This window comes from Emys orbicularis, chromosome 2, assembly GCF_028017835.1.
Source record: "Emys orbicularis isolate rEmyOrb1 chromosome 2, rEmyOrb1.hap1, whole genome shotgun sequence".
Taxonomy (NCBI): domain Eukaryota; kingdom Metazoa; phylum Chordata; order Testudines; family Emydidae; genus Emys; species Emys orbicularis.
In genome coordinates, this window is record NC_088684.1 from 239,491,569 (window position 1) to 239,507,332 (window position 15,764).

Consider the following 15,764-nt stretch of genomic DNA (forward strand, 5'->3'; position numbering starts at 1 on the left):
CTGCTGAGAAAAGCTGACCAGGGATGAGGATGAATGGGGAAGAGTGATCATATGTATTTTGGCGAGGTTGAGAGAGTATGTTTTTAAATTTTGTTTCCCTCATAGACCCAGAAGCAGGGAAACAAAAGGGGCAAAAGACATTATAATTATTTTAAATTTCTGTCTGTCACAAGTAAGCGGACAGAAATTAAGCTCCTCTAGGGTGTAAATACTAAACAAAAAATAAACGTAGTTTTGATTTTGTCCTTGGCAAACCAAAAGGTGAGTTTGCCAGAAGCAAACCCAAAACAGGGCTGCCCGTGTCTGTCTGTCTGTCTCTCTAATAAGTAGATGACATATGTTCCTCAACTGTTGTTTAAGCATGATGGTTGACTTTATTAAGGGAAAAACACTCTGATAATAAAATATTATAACAGAGCTGTGTAAACCACTATGACTATAGAGGGATCGATCAACATTTCTAAAGTCCATTTAAAAAGCTGAAAAAAATGTTTAAATCTAACTTCATATGGTAAAACCCCCACACACAGTTTTTTGTTAAATAGCTATTTACATGGTTGACATTAATCAGCTCCAAGAGGAGCCATCATGGTCATTGGGCCAATAATAATTATTTTTAAGTCTTTTTGAAATAGCCTTAATGGTTTCAAAAGAACCCGTAAGTTCTGTTAGGTCAATAATATAGGTTTGAACAATAATTTATAAACGAACAGTTTGTGATCTATATTGTCAATATATATTTCCATGAAAGGCTTGTAATCATTAATATAAAAGCAGTTTAAAATTAACCAACACGCCCCGAAGGATTTTACCAATAGGATTAAGTAACACTAAAGCTGTGACACAAGGAAAAAATAAATAAATATCTCTTCTCTGTTTTTACAATGTGCCTGTGTTTTGAACCTGCAGACATCTCAGTAATGAGGTGCATCTTTAATATTACTTAGCTGTGGGTTGTGTGTGTATTTATATAAATAGATTAGTTTGTAACATTAATGTTAATGAGAAACTTGTGCATTTACAAGTGCATAGTAATGTCCTTCCTTTGCCAGCAGCTGGCTGTGCGTCCCTTGTTCCACTACTTTTCCATTATGAATCACTGCTATGACATCAGCGTTCTGGACGGTCGTCAAGCGGTGAGCAATAATAATGCAGGTTCGACCCTTCCTGGCATCGTCCAAGGCTTTCTGGACAATCTGCAGACAGATGCAGTAAAAAACTTATTAGTTGGAGAATCTTCCCTTTCATAGGTAACATCCTGGCCTTTGTATCAGAGGGGTAGCCGTGTTAGTCTGAATCTGTAAAAAGCAACAGAAGGTCCTGTGGCACCTTTAAGACTAACAGAAGTATTGGGAGCATAAGCTTTCGTGGGTAAGAACCTCACTTCTTCAGATGCAAGTAATGGAAATCTCCAGAGGCAGGTATAAATCAGTATGGTTATCTCCATACTGATTTATACCTCGTTATACCTAGCATTAAAGGTGCCACAGGACCCTCTGTTGATCTTTGCCTTTATAGTTCACATTATCACTTAGGTGTTCCTCACTGGGGTTTAGGAGTCAGTACTTCCCATGCATGAAGGAGGCCTCAAACACAGGGGCCTGATATTACAACCTTTATTTGTGTGAGTAATTCCACTGAAGTCATTGAGACTACTCTCATGAACACAGGCTAGCAGAATGAGCTCCATAAGGTTCTAGTTTGGACCAACATAAAACTTAGATTAACATGCAACACAACTAATTTGCAGAGGTGTAATGAATTGTCTGTGCTATTGGCTGCTTACCAAATGTGTGTGTTCTATTTGACATTGCATGCTGTCTGTTTCCAACTACATGCCAAATTTAGAAAAACTAACAACCTCTGTCCTCCCTGCCATATGCACTTGTCCACGTGTTTGTCAGTCAGACATGCACAATACTTAGATCAGTTTGGAGAAAGCAGACCAGCCAAATACATAGACATGACTAAAACTTGCGTGTTCATTGATAGTACCAGCAATGCCAGACACTTCTTGTTGTCCATAAAAATCCAAAATTCAGGATCCTGACATCTGGCTCACAACTGGATGGCGGTTTGCATGGTGGCATTTTTCACTTCTACTGCATCCCCATCCAAATGAACAGTTTATTCGTCCCTATGGAGTCTCCCCCTCTCCTGGAGATGGTGGCTGCAGTGGGGAAGCTCAGCCAGCTCAGCAGCAGAGGATAGCTTAATTACTCTCTCTTCACTGCACAACATCTCCTGAGAGGTGGGAGGTGTTGCTGAAGCCTTTTTTCCAAGCCAGCTGCTCCTGCATGTCACCTCTTACCCTCTGAACGCAGGTGGATAAAAGGACTGGGAAGCGGACAGAGGCAGGACAACGTTAAACTTCTTCATTGTTCCATTCTGTCCTGACAGCCAGCAGTTCTACTGGCAGAGTGGATCCCTCTCGGTCTCTGTAGCAACACCTGTTCACCCAGACAGAGCAGGAAATAGTGCAGAAAGAGACCCACTTTGCTGCTAGTGCTGCTGGCTGAAGGGAAGAGGACAGAGCTGGTGACTTGCCTTACAAGGCCTCCTCTAGTAGATCACAGTGTACTGTTTGAAGACACCTGTCTCATAACTGACTTTGAAGGAACTGAGGCAGGCCCAAACTGAGGAGTTCTGAAAATCCCACTTTGTCTCCAGCCCCCAGTGTTGCTGACTACCATCAACTCCCAATTTAGACACCAGGAGTTGAAGGCACTCTACACCTTGCAAAAGCAGGCCGTAGACAGAGAGTGAGCTAAGGACTGTTCTGTGGAACTTTCAAAATTGTATTGTACATGGAGCGCCTGTGTTCTTGCAGTGAAGCGTTCGAACCCCGTAATTTTGTGTGTATTACAAATGGTAGAATGCATATTACTAACCTTTTCACTTTCCGTGTCAAGAGCAGATGTGGCTTCATCCAGAAGCAGAACTGCTGGCTTACTAACTAGAGCACGAGCAATTGCTATTCTTTGTTTCTGACCTCCAGAAAGTTGTGCTCCTTTGTCACCCACTCGGGTATTATACTTCTGTATAAGTAAATATTCATTGTGAAGGAAAGTTAGAAACAGAAAGTTATATTTTCAATAGCAGATAATGTACTATATTAAGCATTTCCACCGTGAAAGAAAAAAGAATAATGTAATGGTTTTTAATAAAAAATAAAATTTTATAAGATTTTATTAACTGTTTGAATCAAAACGCATATCTACAGCTACACGTATTGATAACTGCTCTGTAATGAAAATTCATTTCAGCATTAGAAAAAGACTAACTCCGAAGTGGTGCAACCACTGATGTGTCTAGTCAAAGACACCTGTACTTAAACATATAGATCTCAAGAGACTTTTATAATTTCAAGGCCCGAGAGACCCACACTCCGGAGGTGACCCTTTATTTCTTACACATCCAAAACTTTCTTCTAAGTACATTTTCAAAAACTAGGTGGTCATGAAAAAGAAATATTGTTTTTTTCAATTTTCAATTGTCATTTTCAATTCCATGTAACTTTACAGGAAGCCTGATTTCTTTGGGATTTTCCAAGGTTTTTATCCACTTTGAGAACTAAGTCCATGGCAAACATGAAGGTTAAGATGTACTTGAAACATTTTACCTTTCAGATAAGACTAAAACTAGAGAAAGTTTCAGCCAAACAAGGAAAAAGAATTGGCAAAGTTTATGAAGAAATGAAAATAAAGGTTTAGAATCAAATGTCTCTTTTATAGTTGTTATATAACATCACTGTGGTGGAGGAAAACAAGAAAGCTGGAGCGCAGATTTTGCATTTGAATTAGCTAATTATGACTGCGTATGTGTTAATACATATTGCAAGTTACATTTTTAAACATCAGCTTCCTATTTTCCTCTTTGAGAATTGTAAACACAAAAAAATAAGCTTTTTTTTTTTTTTTTTTTTAAAAAGCATATTGTTTTGCATTAATGGGAGTTGCTTAGATAAGTCACAGTGAGTATTTACCCCACACTGAGACTGGAAAGACTTTTTCCTTTACCTCTGGGAGATTTTCTATGAAGGTGTGAATATTTGCTGCTTTAGCTGCCTCTTCAACTTCCTCCTGACTGACAACCCTACTGTTGTCTCCGTACTGGATATTTTCAGCAATGCTGCAGTCAAACAAAATAGGCTCCTGTGACACAATACCCAATTTGGACCTTAACCATTGCAAATGCAAAGACTTGGTATCGAACCCATCTGCAAACTAGAAACAGAAAAAGGGAAAAATCATTCCCTGCAGAATGCAATACTCCTCCTCAGGTGTACAATGTAAATGTGAAACACCAATCTGTAAAAATCCTCTGACCTGTGTTAGAGTTACAGTAAAAGTAAAGTGGTCAGTGAACCACTTCTGATGAAATAATAGATGATCAGATCTTTCATCCAAACTTGAACTGAACCAAAACTCTGAAAATTCAAAGGAAGATCAGATAACCTTTTCCTCTCAGAAGTATTTTTTTGTGCACGTCTGCTCTGCTAGCTTCCGTAATAGATGTGGAATTGCCAATCTATAACGAGATGTGCCCGCAGAATTTCCATCTTTACTGATGATGGCAGGTACCAGAGATCATGAGAAAGTCTGTTTATGAGCTTCTTAGACCTAGACGGTTGACAGCTCCAATAAGAATCCACATCTTTGGGCATTTATTCAAATATCTTTTGACTCACCATCTCTAGGCTATTCGTCTTGGAGCTCCCATCATCATTAATAGGACTTGCATCAAAAGTCCCATCAAGTGATGAATTAGACCTCAAATTGTGTCATGTTAACATGACTACAGGACTAGGGACAAGGGTTATATTATGGGAAGTATATTCTTATGCCCCCTCCAATATATTAAGTAAATTAACAAAGAGATGCAATCTAGTGATCTAAAGCCAGGATGGGGAGTCAGAAGATCCAAAGTTCTACTCCCGGCTCTACCTTAAGCAAGTCCCAAGTCTTCTCTACGTACCCGGACCCATAAAAACACTTATCCACCTCAAAGGGGTGTTGTGCGGATGATTTAATGTTTGTAAAATACTTTGAAGAACAGTTCTATAAGCTCAAAGCATTAACAGCTTCACAAATCTCTTCTTACCACTTGTCCTGCCATAGGGTCATAAAATCTCTCCAGCAGCTGAATGGATGTGCTTTTGCCACAACCACTGCTCCCCACCAAGGCTAGCGTCTGTCCTTTATTAACCTTCATGCTGAGTCCTTGCAAAACTTGAGCTTCTGGTCTTGTAGGGTATACAAAATGGATGTCCCTGAATTCAATGTTGCCATCAAACTGACTCTGGAAACGGCAGAAAATATATAAATGTATGAAAGAGGACCTGTCTATCTTGTACAGAAGCATCAAACACAACTCATTATGGTCATTTAAATGAAGGCGTTGACAAGTCAGTTGGAAATGGTATGGCATTGTCAAACCCAGCCAATTTTTGTCCGTTTATTATTGCTTAAATATGCAGTGACATTGGATTAGTATCTTCTGTGTACAGGACCTCCTTCTTGACTGGTTCTTTTCTGCATCTCTCTCTCATTTATATCATTCCCTTTCAGCCTGGTTCACAAGGACTATCATTACTTTAGGTAAGTAAACAACCCTAATACCTCTCTTTTATGTCATCATTACGTATAATCCAGACACTATCATTGTGCGTGGAAAATATAGTTCCTGTCCCTGGGAGTTCACTCTCTAAATAGTGTCATTTAAACACATAGTACGCAGGATGAACATAGTACAAGGCGAACATCAGATCTCAGATTGGGTTAAACATTTTTACTTTGGTGGATCATTCATACTTTTCAAGGACAGCTATGTTTTAAGTGTAGGTTTGAACAAGGAAAGGGTAGCTGATTGGCTCTTTTATGTAGGAAGGGAGCTCTGAGTATAAGAGGTGGCAAGGAAGAAGACTTGAAGACAAGGGTGAGTGAAGGAGATGTCAGGAGAGACTGTGGGAGCCTCCTTTGATGCCTGGGGGATGGGACAGCTCCAGGATCACAATACCAGCGCTGTGAGTAGAATTATAGAATATCAGGGTTGGAAGGGACCTCAGGAGGTCAGTACAATGGGCTCTTATAGCACCTAGAGAACTGGACTTTCAAGGTTTAAATTCTTTGGGCCAAATCTTAGCTTCATTGAAGTCAAAGGCAGCTGCTTCACTGGCATCAGGATTTGGCCCAGAGTGGTTTCACTTTCAATTAACGTCTTTATCCGCAAGAAGACATTTCCCCTGGAGCATTAGTAGTCTGGGCATGTGCAGCTGATTCAGGAAAGTAGTCAAGCACATGTGTGACTTACAGCTGTGCACATGAGTTACTGGCATGCTTACAGTATGTGCCTGAGTCCTTTTCTGAATTGAGGCCACAGAATACACCCAACGGACAGAACCGGTGAATGAAATGTCATTCTTCCAGTCATTTTTCAAAACAGAACCGCACTTAGAAGTATTCTATTAATTTCTCAAGCCAAAAGGTATTAAATGGCACTGGACAAATATAAAATTATTAAGTTATTGCTGTTAAATTTTACCCTACCTGTCTGGTCCTGTCTTCTGTGACATTGCAAAAGGCAATTTAACAAGATTAATACAATTAAGGACAATACAGTACCACCAGGTTTGTTAGTTTCAAGGACTTTCTGATTGGCCTTACCAGTTTTGTACCCTCTTCACTATAGCAGTCAATTAAGGGTTTCCGATCCAAAAGCTGAAAGATTCGTTGGGCAGAAACTTTAGCTTTGTCAAAATCTGGTGCCAAAGAAGTGGACAGCCCAACATTTAAAACACCATATAGAACTGAGAAAAAGGCTCTGAAAACCAAACACAAAACATCTTTCAGTTCATCTAAAGAGAGACTTTTTTATTGTTGTTCATAAATTACAAATATTGTTTTCCTTATTTAAAACAAACAGACTTAACACTATCTATAAATCTGAGAATTGTGACATTTTTACAACTTTATGGCTTAGAAAAATTACACACAAAGGATTAGAAACAGAGGTTTACAGCTACAAACATTTTTATGGGCGACTAATGGTATGTAATTTCTCCACGCAGAAGCATTTCACAAAGCCCGTTGTCTGCAATGAAGTGTCAACAGTAAAAGTTTCTCCATAGTAAATAAACTGAGCCAGGCTCTATATATGCCAACACACCTATTTCAAGCTTCCTCTCCCAGAAATAACCCTTCTGCCTGAATTGAACTCCTGACCAGATTCTAAACTGTTGGACCTCTTGCACTATTGCCTCAGTAACTAGACTTATACACAATTACCATGTGTTGAAATCACTGCCTTTGGACTGATGTGTACTCACATATATACATTTTCAAAGTTTGTATAACAATTAGCAATGAGCCATGCCCCGAATCTGAAGATTGCTGCATTGAGAAAGTAGATTGCACATTGGACTGTTCCATAGGTAAGTCCATATAGGGGGGCTTTTGTTAGAGAGTCCCTGATAAAAGAAAAGATTTATGTTAAAGGAAAAAATTGTCATGAAATGCCAGGAGCAGAGACTGGCCGGGAGAAGGTCAGACCTTTGGATTAGGGGTGGCAAACCCTATACCTCACTCACACAAATAATAAATAATAATAATTAATAAAGCTGCACGCTAGGGGCTCCATGAAGGTGCCTCTGGAGAGAACTTATGGCAAATGAGATCCCTTCATCCCAACTAGCTGTTTGTTGGATAGGACCTTATGATAAAATTACCTTTAATACTCAAAACATTTTAACACTCGAATGCTGGTTTCCAGAATAAATGGTTTATGGATGGCCAAAGCAATTTGACATTGATAATTTCGATAAGTCTCTTATGAGCTTTGAATGTTTGAATTTTTGGAGAATTTGGATAAATGTAGTGGTCACCATAGAAAAGTCAATGTCTACAACACAGCATAACTGAAGCACTGCAGATATTGCCTGTTCTGAGTACAGGAGGGGAAAAGGTAGCAACTCAGACCCCACTGTACAGTGGTGACTTTTAAATAGTGACCAATGTTGTTGTGTGGGATGGTAAAACTGGATCACCTTAATTATGTGCAGACCTTGCTGTGACAAAGAAACTGGTACTAGTTCTGACAAAATGATTTTTCCAAAGAAAACGCAATTAATGCATATTTGAAATTTTCCATTGGGAAAAAAGTAACAAAATATTTTATTCTGGGTTGGTTTGACCTGAATTGAAATATTTCTGCTTTGCACTCATAGCCATGTGACTCTGATAATGCATTATGCCAGTCAGTCAGAGGGGAGACCACACTGCATCATGGGAGATGTTGTCTAACCAGGGAGCCTGGCTCATAACAGAGGCAATGATCCAAAACAGGGAAATGCAGTTTGATGTTGAACTAGATAGAAACAAAAACTTTCAGATCAGTTAAACAAAAGAAAAATTAAATATTTCAATTATTTGGGAATATAAAAATATTTTGTTTGGAGAAAAAATGCAAAAAATGGAATGATTTGCATTTCTAAATTGAAATTTTTCTAAAAAACTTTTTTCCCCATGAAAAATTTTGATATATTTTCACATTTTGTCCCACTTCAGAGCAAAACAGAGGTTGAAAAATTAGACTTTCCCACAGGATGGAAATTCAGATTTTCACTCATCTCTAGTGCTCATATATTTTTAAAATGTTTTCCAAAATAGTTTCTCTATAAATCATAATATTGTGATACAATGACTTGCCAGGACTAGAGACAAGTGCTAAAGCTGAGAATCCCATTTCTCCAATGAAATATAGATTTTTTTTCTCATACTGATGGTTTATAGAATATTGAGTCATAAAACTGTCATTGGCAGAGGACTATCATTTTCAATCCCTGCTTTAACTTAAAACATATTTAAGGGGAAAGAAACAAAATGGATGGTAGATCATTTCATTTAAATAAAATGGAGACTAGGAAAATGTCTGACATATTTGGATATTAGAAGTTAGCCCCTGCAGTGGTTAGCTTGTTGAGTGTGACTGAAAAGGCCAAAGGGGAAAAAGAAATGCATCTTATTTCAAGACCGGCAAGTCCTTACTTGTAGCACATGTCATAATACATGGTGATGTTATGTAGTAGAAAGTCTTTGCCACTTGACCTATGAAACTCATTCTGCTGCAGTACTTGTGAAGCAAGTAAACATCCCATATTCATGTTAATAAAAATTTTTACCAGGTCATTACATTCTCTCTCACACACAAATATTACATCACACACAATAGCGTCTAAGAACATATTTTAAATAAACTGAATAAATACATTTTACCCTGCCAAAATCTTTTCAAATCATTTATGTGTTTAATATTTTCAGTCTGCAAATGAATGTAATATGAATAAATCTTCAGTAGTTTTAAATTAAGAAAATATGTATTCATTGCTTTTAAAAAACAGAATTGTTTGAGAGCAAATCCTACCTGTATGGACCATTCAAACTTGCATTATATCTCTCATAGAATGCATCTTCACAAGTTAATGAAGCCACAGTTCTTATATTTTCAATCGCTTCCGTTGAAATCTAAATCGGGAGACAAGACAGCTATGAAGTATTCTCTTATGTTTGAGTCTCCTCCTACCACTACGTAGTTAGCACATCTATAGCACTTTTCATCTTTCGCTCTCCAAGTGTTTTTCTTTTAAAAAAAGGAGATTAAGTATCATTCTCAGGGAAACTGAGGCACAACGATTAAATTATTTGCCTATGGTCACACAGTGGTCTTTCTACTAAGCCAACATGGCTGCTATGTGATTCCTAAGTACTCCTCCCACACCTGTCCATTTTGTTGCACAGCAGCATTAGCTGGCACTATAGAAGCCATTAAAAGGTAAGAAGTTGCTCCTTGCTCTGAGTACACATATCCCAGGCAGCAGCTCACTGGAGGGCTGCATGCTACCTTGGTTATGCAGCCTGAGCGGCACATTGAGCTGGGTGAGCCCCACACTCCTACTACCCACCCCCAGTGGGAACTCCTGCTCCTGCTTCTGCCAGGCTTCCCCAGCCATGTGCCAGGCCCACCCAGTCCTCCAAACCAGGCCCTTCCCCCACACACTTTGGCCAGCACTCCCACAGGGGTGACGTGTATCTTTGCTTTTCATTTTCTGGATTTCAGATATTTAAATTTCCATGATCTCTAGCCCACCTGATCCTGGGTTCATTGGGGGGCAAGGTGAGAGTCTCAGACACTCCAAGAAGAGCAGGGTCCCTAGATCCCAGCTCACATGGAGGAGCAGGGCTCCCCCAGATCCAAGCACACACAGAAGGGGAGAATTCAGGGCTGACAGCCCACCCCCAAATCCTCAACTTCCTCTGCCACCCCTCACATTCCCCATCCTCTCCAATCACACTCCCCCAATCCCCACCCTCTCCCTTATTTGAGCCCCCAACTCTTCTTCTCACCCATCCTCATTTATCCCCCTCTTCATGTGCTGGCTTCCTCCTTTCCCCAAGGGTGCTCAAACCCCCGCTCAGCTCCAGGCCCCACCCCCACTCCACCCCTTCCCCCAAAGCCCCACCCCCATCCCGCCTCTTTCCACCCTGCTTCTTCCCGCCCAGTTCCTCCCCCTCCCCCGAGCGCACCTCATCCCCACGGCTTCCCCTTTCCCCCCAGCACCTCCTGCACACGGCGGAACAGCAGATTGTGGTGGTCAGGAAGCGCTGGGAGGGAGGGGGAAGGAGTTGATCGGCCGGGCCACCGGTGGGCGGGAGGCGCTGGTGGGGAAGGGAGGGAGCTGGGTGCCAGTGGGTGCTCAGCATCCACCAATTTTTTCCCACCCACAGAGTCAGCACCTGCGCCCCCATCCCTTTCTCTAGACCCAAAACAGCCCCTTCTTCCCACTTACTCTTACACGGCAATCACCCCTTGTAATTAATTTTCTTTTCAAACATAGTTTGAGAGCCTTCTTAATTATCGGCTGTGCTCAGATTCCATTTCTCCAAATTAAAACAAAACAAAAGTTTACATTTCATTTTCAGATTTCTGCTCAGGGTGGGCTTACAACTTCAAAGCTGCTAGAATCTGTGAACTAATTTTTTCCCCCCCTGGAGGCTGTGGGAAACCCCATACTCAAATGACCCCATCTTTGGATCACTCATCCTACCCTACGCTTTCATGACACATAGCAAATTGCAAGACAATCTGTGTAAACACACAGATTTTAGCATACTTAGTAGTCATCCTTTAAACAGGAAGGCTTCCCTCCCTTAGCTAGAGCAGAGCTGGTGCTCAGTTGTAATGCTGTATAAAATTAGAAGGCCAATGGAGCAGAGGTGCTCCACACATCCATCAGCATCATAATAGTCTCAGAGAGCTGTGAAGTGGCCCATTCATCTCAATGAGATGTTTGCAGCTGAAAGTGAACACCCAGCCTGAATTCAGCCAGAATCTAGCTCTGAGTAGGGTGACCAGACAGCAAGTGTGAAAAATCAGGACAGGGGTGGGGAGTAATAGGCGCCTATATAAGACAAAGCCCCTAATATTGGGACAGTCCCTCTAAAATTGAGACACCTGGTCACCTCGCTCTGAGACATATGAACTGCTCCATTCATGCCAGTGGATTTTCCCATTCCCCCTCCCCAAGACTGTAGAGTTTCTGACATGCCCATTCTCAGCTCCTCACCCCTCTCTCAGCCGTGTGTTCTTGGGGCATGCTCTGAGCATGCCTGTTCTAAGCTTCCCACTCAGAGCACCCGGACTTCCCTGATCCAAGCTCACTTGGGGAGAGGTAGAGAGAGGGGACCAGACTCCCTAAGAGGGACAAAGCACCCCAGATTCCAATGCATGTGAGGAGGTAGGGAGAGGGGCTTAGATGTCTCCAGAAAGCAATGCCTACTGCAGACCCTGGCTCACATGTGAGGAGGATGGAAGGCAGATAGATCCCCACGGCTGGGCAAGGCAGCTTCAGAGCCTGGCAAACAGAGGGGGGGCAGGTGCAGGGCTCAGACACCCCCAGAGAGGCAAGCCCCCCCAAATTCCACCTCACATGCAGGAGGTGGACAGAGGGGCTAAGACTCCCCTAGAGAGCTAATGGGTTCCCCAGATTCAAGCACACACACAAAAGGGACAGACAGGGAGAATGTGGAGCTGCCCCTATTCCCCCCAGACCCTCTGCAACAAACCCTCCAGTCTGATTCCCAGTATCCATTCCCCAAACCCAACCTACTCTACCACCCATTCCCATTTATCTCCCTCCCCATAATCCCCCCTCTTCTCCATGCAGCCCCAAACCCCTCTCACCCTATTCCCCTAACTCCTCCATCCCCTAAATGCTCCTCTCTTACTAGCAAGCATTTGCACGCCTATTTTTTAAAACAAAAATACTTTGATGACATTTCACCTCCCTCCAAAATAAAAGCCTGATAGTAACAGATTTTAGCAACATGCCAGCCAAGCTTTCCCAGGTTTTCAGCAAAGGGGGGCCGTGAACTGTCACTAGCTGGGGGAGTTCAGGAAGAAACACTTACTGTGCATCTCTTCAGTCTATCCAGCTGCTTTGACCATATTCTACCTGCAAATCCTTTGGGGTTCGCTTTACATACGTGCTCAGTGTAACTTGTGGAGTGCTTGACCTTTACTTAAGAGCCTAAGTGGATGGCCAAACTCTTTTGCTAATAATGTTTTGAATCTTGCTTCCACCAAAGGGCTAGTGGATGCTATGCATTCTCTGGGGGCCACCCTCAAGTGAGTGAGACCCTTGTGCCAGGATCAGACCCACGGTCTGATCTCTAGATGTGGGCAAAAAAACATTACTAGCAGGAACCTTTAGAAAAGCTGATTATTTGGTGGGAAACGGCATCTCGTGAACCCCTTGGTCAAATGACCCCAAGTTTGGATCACTACACGTACCTTGCACCCCCATATGGTTCACCTACTTATAGTGGTGCACCTCAGGAGATGGCAGGGTAGGGTTAGTGACCCAAACTTGACATCTGTTGAGCCAGATGTTCTGGAGATATAAGCCCTAAAACAGCCATTTTTTAAAAAAAGGTTCTAGGTGGTGGGTGTTTAAAAAAAAAAAAAAAAAACCTTAGAGCTAGCACTCTAGAACTAGAGTTCATAGGTAGATACTAAGAACTGGAAGATGAATCATAGACCACTGGATGGCTGTGACCTCACCCTTCAATTAACACTGCTAAAGATAAGTTAATTACAACCCACCACCTAAGACAAAAGGAATTTTGAACTGAGTGGCTGGAGATTGCTACCATGTGAGAGTCATAGGTGGTCATTTCATTTTGGGAGAAATGCAATCAAAGCATTTGGGTGGAAAATTGGATGTGTAAACTTTCTTGGAATGAGGGTTGCCAAACCTCCAGGATTGTCCTGGAGTTTCCCAGAATTAAAGTATCAGAGGAGTAGCCGTGTTAGTCTGTATCCACAAAGCCACCAGACTCCTCGTTGTTTTTTAGGAATTAAAGATTAATCTTTAAAGATTGTGTCATGTGAGGAAACCTCCAGGAATAGGTTCAACCAAAATTGGCAACCCTGCTGGGAAGGGGGATTGGGGTAAATAGGAATAGGTGGTAGGGGAGGTAAGAGGTTGGAGGTTCAGGTGATGGAGGCATGTGACCCCCCAGCTCTGCCAGTGCACCCCAGCCCTGCACCGTAACCCTCTGTGCCCCCTCTGCCAATAAACTCAAGCCATCCTGCACCTCAACCTTCCTGCACTCCAACCCCCAGCTTGGTCTTGACATCCTAACCCCCTGAATCCCACAGCTGTCCTTGCACCCCAACCCCTCATGCACCCTAACTTTCCTGCAGCCCAACTTGCCTGCAGCCCCAGCCCTTCCAGTGTACCCCAACCTTCCTATACCCCAGTTCTACCACTGCACCTGACCCGTTGCACCTCCCAGCTCTGTCCGTGCACCCCAACACTACAGTAAAGCTACTGGACGCACATTCATGGGGAAATTGGAGGGTTCATGGTTGACCAGGAACCATTACAAGCTCTGACACCTCACTGTTCTTGGAGATGGGGCACATCTATTGGAAAGGGGTCAGAGGATTTTTCTCTCAAACATAAAATTGTCAGTGTTTTGAAACACAAACCGTATCTGTGATTTCTCCCACCAGCCTGCTACAAACCCCACCCTCTAGCCATTCTGAAACACGACCAGGAACACTATGTCACTGGAACACAGCTGTCCTTCACCCCAGGCACTGCATGTGAGTCAGATTAGAGGAGGGAGGAAGTGACAGCAATAGAAAAGTTAGTACACAGGGAGTGAAAACTTCAGGGAGAGGTGTTCCCTGCTTGCAATAGGGAGGCCTCTGTATGGTAGTGGGGAATGCAGTGAATGGGTCAGAGGTAGGGCGGGGGAGGTGTGCTGAAGCAGGGCTGGTGAGGCAGAGCTGATGAATGTGTGTGTCAGGGGGTGCAGCTGGCTCAGTATGCTAATTGCAAAACACTAGATGTACAACTGCGTATATGGCCACTACCTCCTAACACCAAAAGAGCTTTTCTTGTTTAAAAAACAAACAAACAAAAAACCTTGGAAATTCCATGGCAAAGAACGCCATTAAATGCAGAGTTAAGGTTGTGTGGGGGTACGTCGTACCCCTGCAGAATGCTGTGTGGAACAAAACTCAAACTACTGAAAACCAGGAGATGCACAAAGAAGGTTGTGCATCCAAGCTAACCTCTGCCCTCTTTCCGCAGTGCCCAGTTAACACAGTTTGCTCTGCCAACCCCACAGCTGCTGACATGTACAAGCTCTTCACCTCCTTTTACAGCCCATTCATTCTCACCCACAGGATTCCATCTAACAATATTACAGGACAAGGAAAAAAAAAAAAAAAGCCTCCCCAACCCATGTTCCATCTGTTCCATAGAGCTGGCAGTAGCCAATGGGAATTATTTGCATATACTTCAATTGCAATCAGGATGCCAGGTGTACCTACACTACACAGTAGTTGGGCCTGCTTGGTAAGTGTGTTGGTGATGTGAGGACGTGTGGATCACTCTGAGGTATGTGAGAGAGCAGAGCAGAGCTTAGGACAGGAGGAACTCTGTGTTTTCCACCCTCTGATGTCTGAACAAAGGGAGGAGCCAGGTATGTACCTTTAGGATCCTGTGTGCATCAGTACGGTGCAGAATTGTGTACCTTATATCATTAGCAGGACACAGGGGCTGTATTAGAAAGGGTATTTTCAGTAGCGAGCTGGCATATGAGCAATCTAAGCATTTATTATCTATGCACACTCCAGGCAAAGTGAGTGTGCTCAGTGGCAGATGGAGCTGTACTGAAGAGCGGAGGAAGTAGTTAGCTCTGCTTGGTAGGTGTGTTAGCGAGATCTGTGGATGACTTGGAGATGTGTGACAGAGCTGTGACTGAGATATGAGGAGATCTGTGTGTGTGTGTGGAAAGGCAGGAGGTGCATGTGTACCTTCAGGATGAAGTATGTCTCAGTTTTATGTGGAATTGTGTAGGTTATGTCAGTAACAGGGCACGGGGCTTTAATTACAAAGGATATTGCCAGCTGTGAGGTGGAATTTCAAAGGATTCTGATGCTTTCAGGATGGCTAAGTGAAAGTGTAGGTTGATATGTTATCCTGTATGTAACAGTAGCCCTACACTTAAGCTGGGAGGTGCGAGTCCCTGCTCGCATATATGTACCCACTGTGCATATCTAGGGAGGCACGAGCAGTGGCTTGAGCTAGCCGCATGAGTGCAAACCCACCCAGATCCCCATGGCACATACTCCTTGTGTTAACAGGGAGCATTGAGGAATTACTGAAAGAGGGCAGAGTTAAGGTTGCATGG

At 42.6% G+C, this 15,764-nt stretch overlaps 1 protein-coding gene across 1 annotated transcript in view; it reads right to left on the bottom strand.

The window, feature by feature from the left end:
- Window positions 1-998: 998 nt before the first annotated feature.
- Window positions 999-15,764, bottom strand: part of LOC135873830 (ATP-dependent translocase ABCB1-like) — a 114,052-nt gene continuing 99,286 nt past the window's right edge. Inside the window, 7 exon segments of the mRNA XM_065398443.1 lie at window positions 999-1,196; window positions 2,892-3,038; window positions 4,020-4,226; window positions 5,104-5,301; window positions 6,666-6,822; window positions 7,328-7,468; window positions 9,421-9,521. Coding sequence (XP_065254515.1) covers window positions 999-1,196; window positions 2,892-3,038; window positions 4,020-4,226; window positions 5,104-5,301; window positions 6,666-6,822; window positions 7,328-7,468; window positions 9,421-9,521 — 1,149 coding nt within the window.